This window comes from Phytophthora infestans, genomic scaffold, assembly GCF_000142945.1.
Source record: "Phytophthora infestans T30-4 supercont1.14 genomic scaffold, whole genome shotgun sequence".
Classification (NCBI taxonomy): domain Eukaryota; phylum Oomycota; class Peronosporomycetes; order Peronosporales; family Peronosporaceae; genus Phytophthora; species Phytophthora infestans.
Genome location: NW_003303745.1, coordinates 469,826 through 471,364, shown reverse-complemented (window position 1 = coordinate 471,364; position 1,539 = coordinate 469,826). Strand labels below are relative to the sequence as shown.

The following is a 1,539-nucleotide window of genomic DNA, read 5'->3' as shown; positions in this document are numbered from 1 at the left end:
CTATCTTCGCCACACCATTATCTTGATATTATTTATTAATTGAAGTCAGGATACTCTCTTTTTTGCTGGGGTTTTGGTCGTTGAATGTCTTCATGTAGTTGAGCCAAGTCTTAAACAACGGGCTGTCTAGAGCTGTGTCTCCTGTCTCGTCAAGATTGAACGCTTTGAAGACATACGTGGGAGATTCATTGCTGCTCAGCAGCTTTTTTTATCTGCTCCGCCTGCAGTTTTGACGCTAGTTCTTTTGTCGATTCAACTTTCTTCGCAGCTTCCAGTACTCCAAACAAAGCGTCGTCGCCGTAATGAGCTGCAATCGGGAATACCATCGAAGTTTCCTTTCTCGGGTACTTGACATTAAAGTCTTTTACGTACTTGGTCCAAGCGACAAACTGCGGATTCGTCAGTAGATCATGTCGAGCATAAACAATTTGAAAACAGTCTCTGGGGTTTTGTCGTCTTTCAGCCACCACTGAATTTGTTCCTTCCTTAGTTTAGTGGCGAGAGCCTCAGTGGTCGGGCCTTTTTTCGCCAGCGCAAGGGCTTTTGACAGGGTTACGTCGCTGTAAGCAGTCAATAAAGACGGGGTCATCGATTCTTGCTTCATAGGGTTCTTTGCGTTGAAATCGTCCACGTACTGCACCCAAGTGTGAAAGCTTGGTTGATCGAACAGCGTGCCATCAGCTATTTTGAAGTTTGGGAGCGTGAATTTTTTCAATTCAAGCAGCTTAAACACTTCTCCTGTTGATTTCCCTTCGTTGAGCCACATCTGGATCTGGGGACTTTGATGCTTGGTAGCAGCTGAAATGCTATTCTTTAGTGGGCTTACTGCATTGAGCACATGTGATAGCGTTTCGTCGGGAATATTATCCTGGGTCGGCTTTGGGCTCGCGATTATTTTCTTCACCAGAGAATTAATCCATTCCTGTGTTTTCTCGAGGCCGAGAAAGCTGATATATCCTCTTTCGTCGTCACTCACAACCCTCAGGTAGCGGTTGATCGGATTCTTCGACACTGCGCGATTCAAGCTTCGGACCTTCGATTCAGCATCAACATTTAAGAAGAAGTAAGCTGCAAACAGCAGCATAGCCTGGTGTAGCAAATGCATGATGAAGACACTGTCGAGGCTTGCTGGCAAATTAAAAAGTGACAAGCCCCACTTCCAGTGATGGACCAATGGTCAACACTGTTCGTCCAACAGTGAAGTACCCAAGATTAGTCACGTGGAGCTTCAAGTGCGCGATCTTATCTTGTGACAAATCAATTGCCGTGTACAGTTAATAAAAGTAGGCACTGGATCAGAGGTTGCAGAAAATAATATTAGTAAAACAAGTATGGTACAACGGAATAACCTATTTTTGCACCATCTTCCTCCCAATACTTTATGAATATTCAAAATACGTTCTCAATACTTAGTGACATAAGTAGAAAAGGCTAATTTATTTCTTACAATAATTGGTCAAAATACCATATTATTTAAGAACTGAGCATAAAAACAAAAATGTATTAACTTATTATATTTTCCTAACTCTGCACTGGATA

The 1,539-nt window shown here is 42.6% G+C and overlaps 1 protein-coding gene across 1 annotated transcript; it reads right to left on the bottom strand.

The window, feature by feature from the left end:
- Positions 1-400: 400 nt before the first annotated feature.
- Positions 401-1,105, bottom strand: PITG_09109 (secreted RxLR effector peptide protein, putative; the record flags this gene model as incomplete). The annotated part of the gene is made up of 1 exon (XM_002903388.1): positions 401-1,105. The coding sequence occupies one exon, from the start codon at positions 1,103-1,105 to the stop codon at positions 401-403; it is 705 nt and encodes a 234-aa protein (XP_002903434.1).
- Positions 1,106-1,539: the final 434 nt, after the last annotated feature.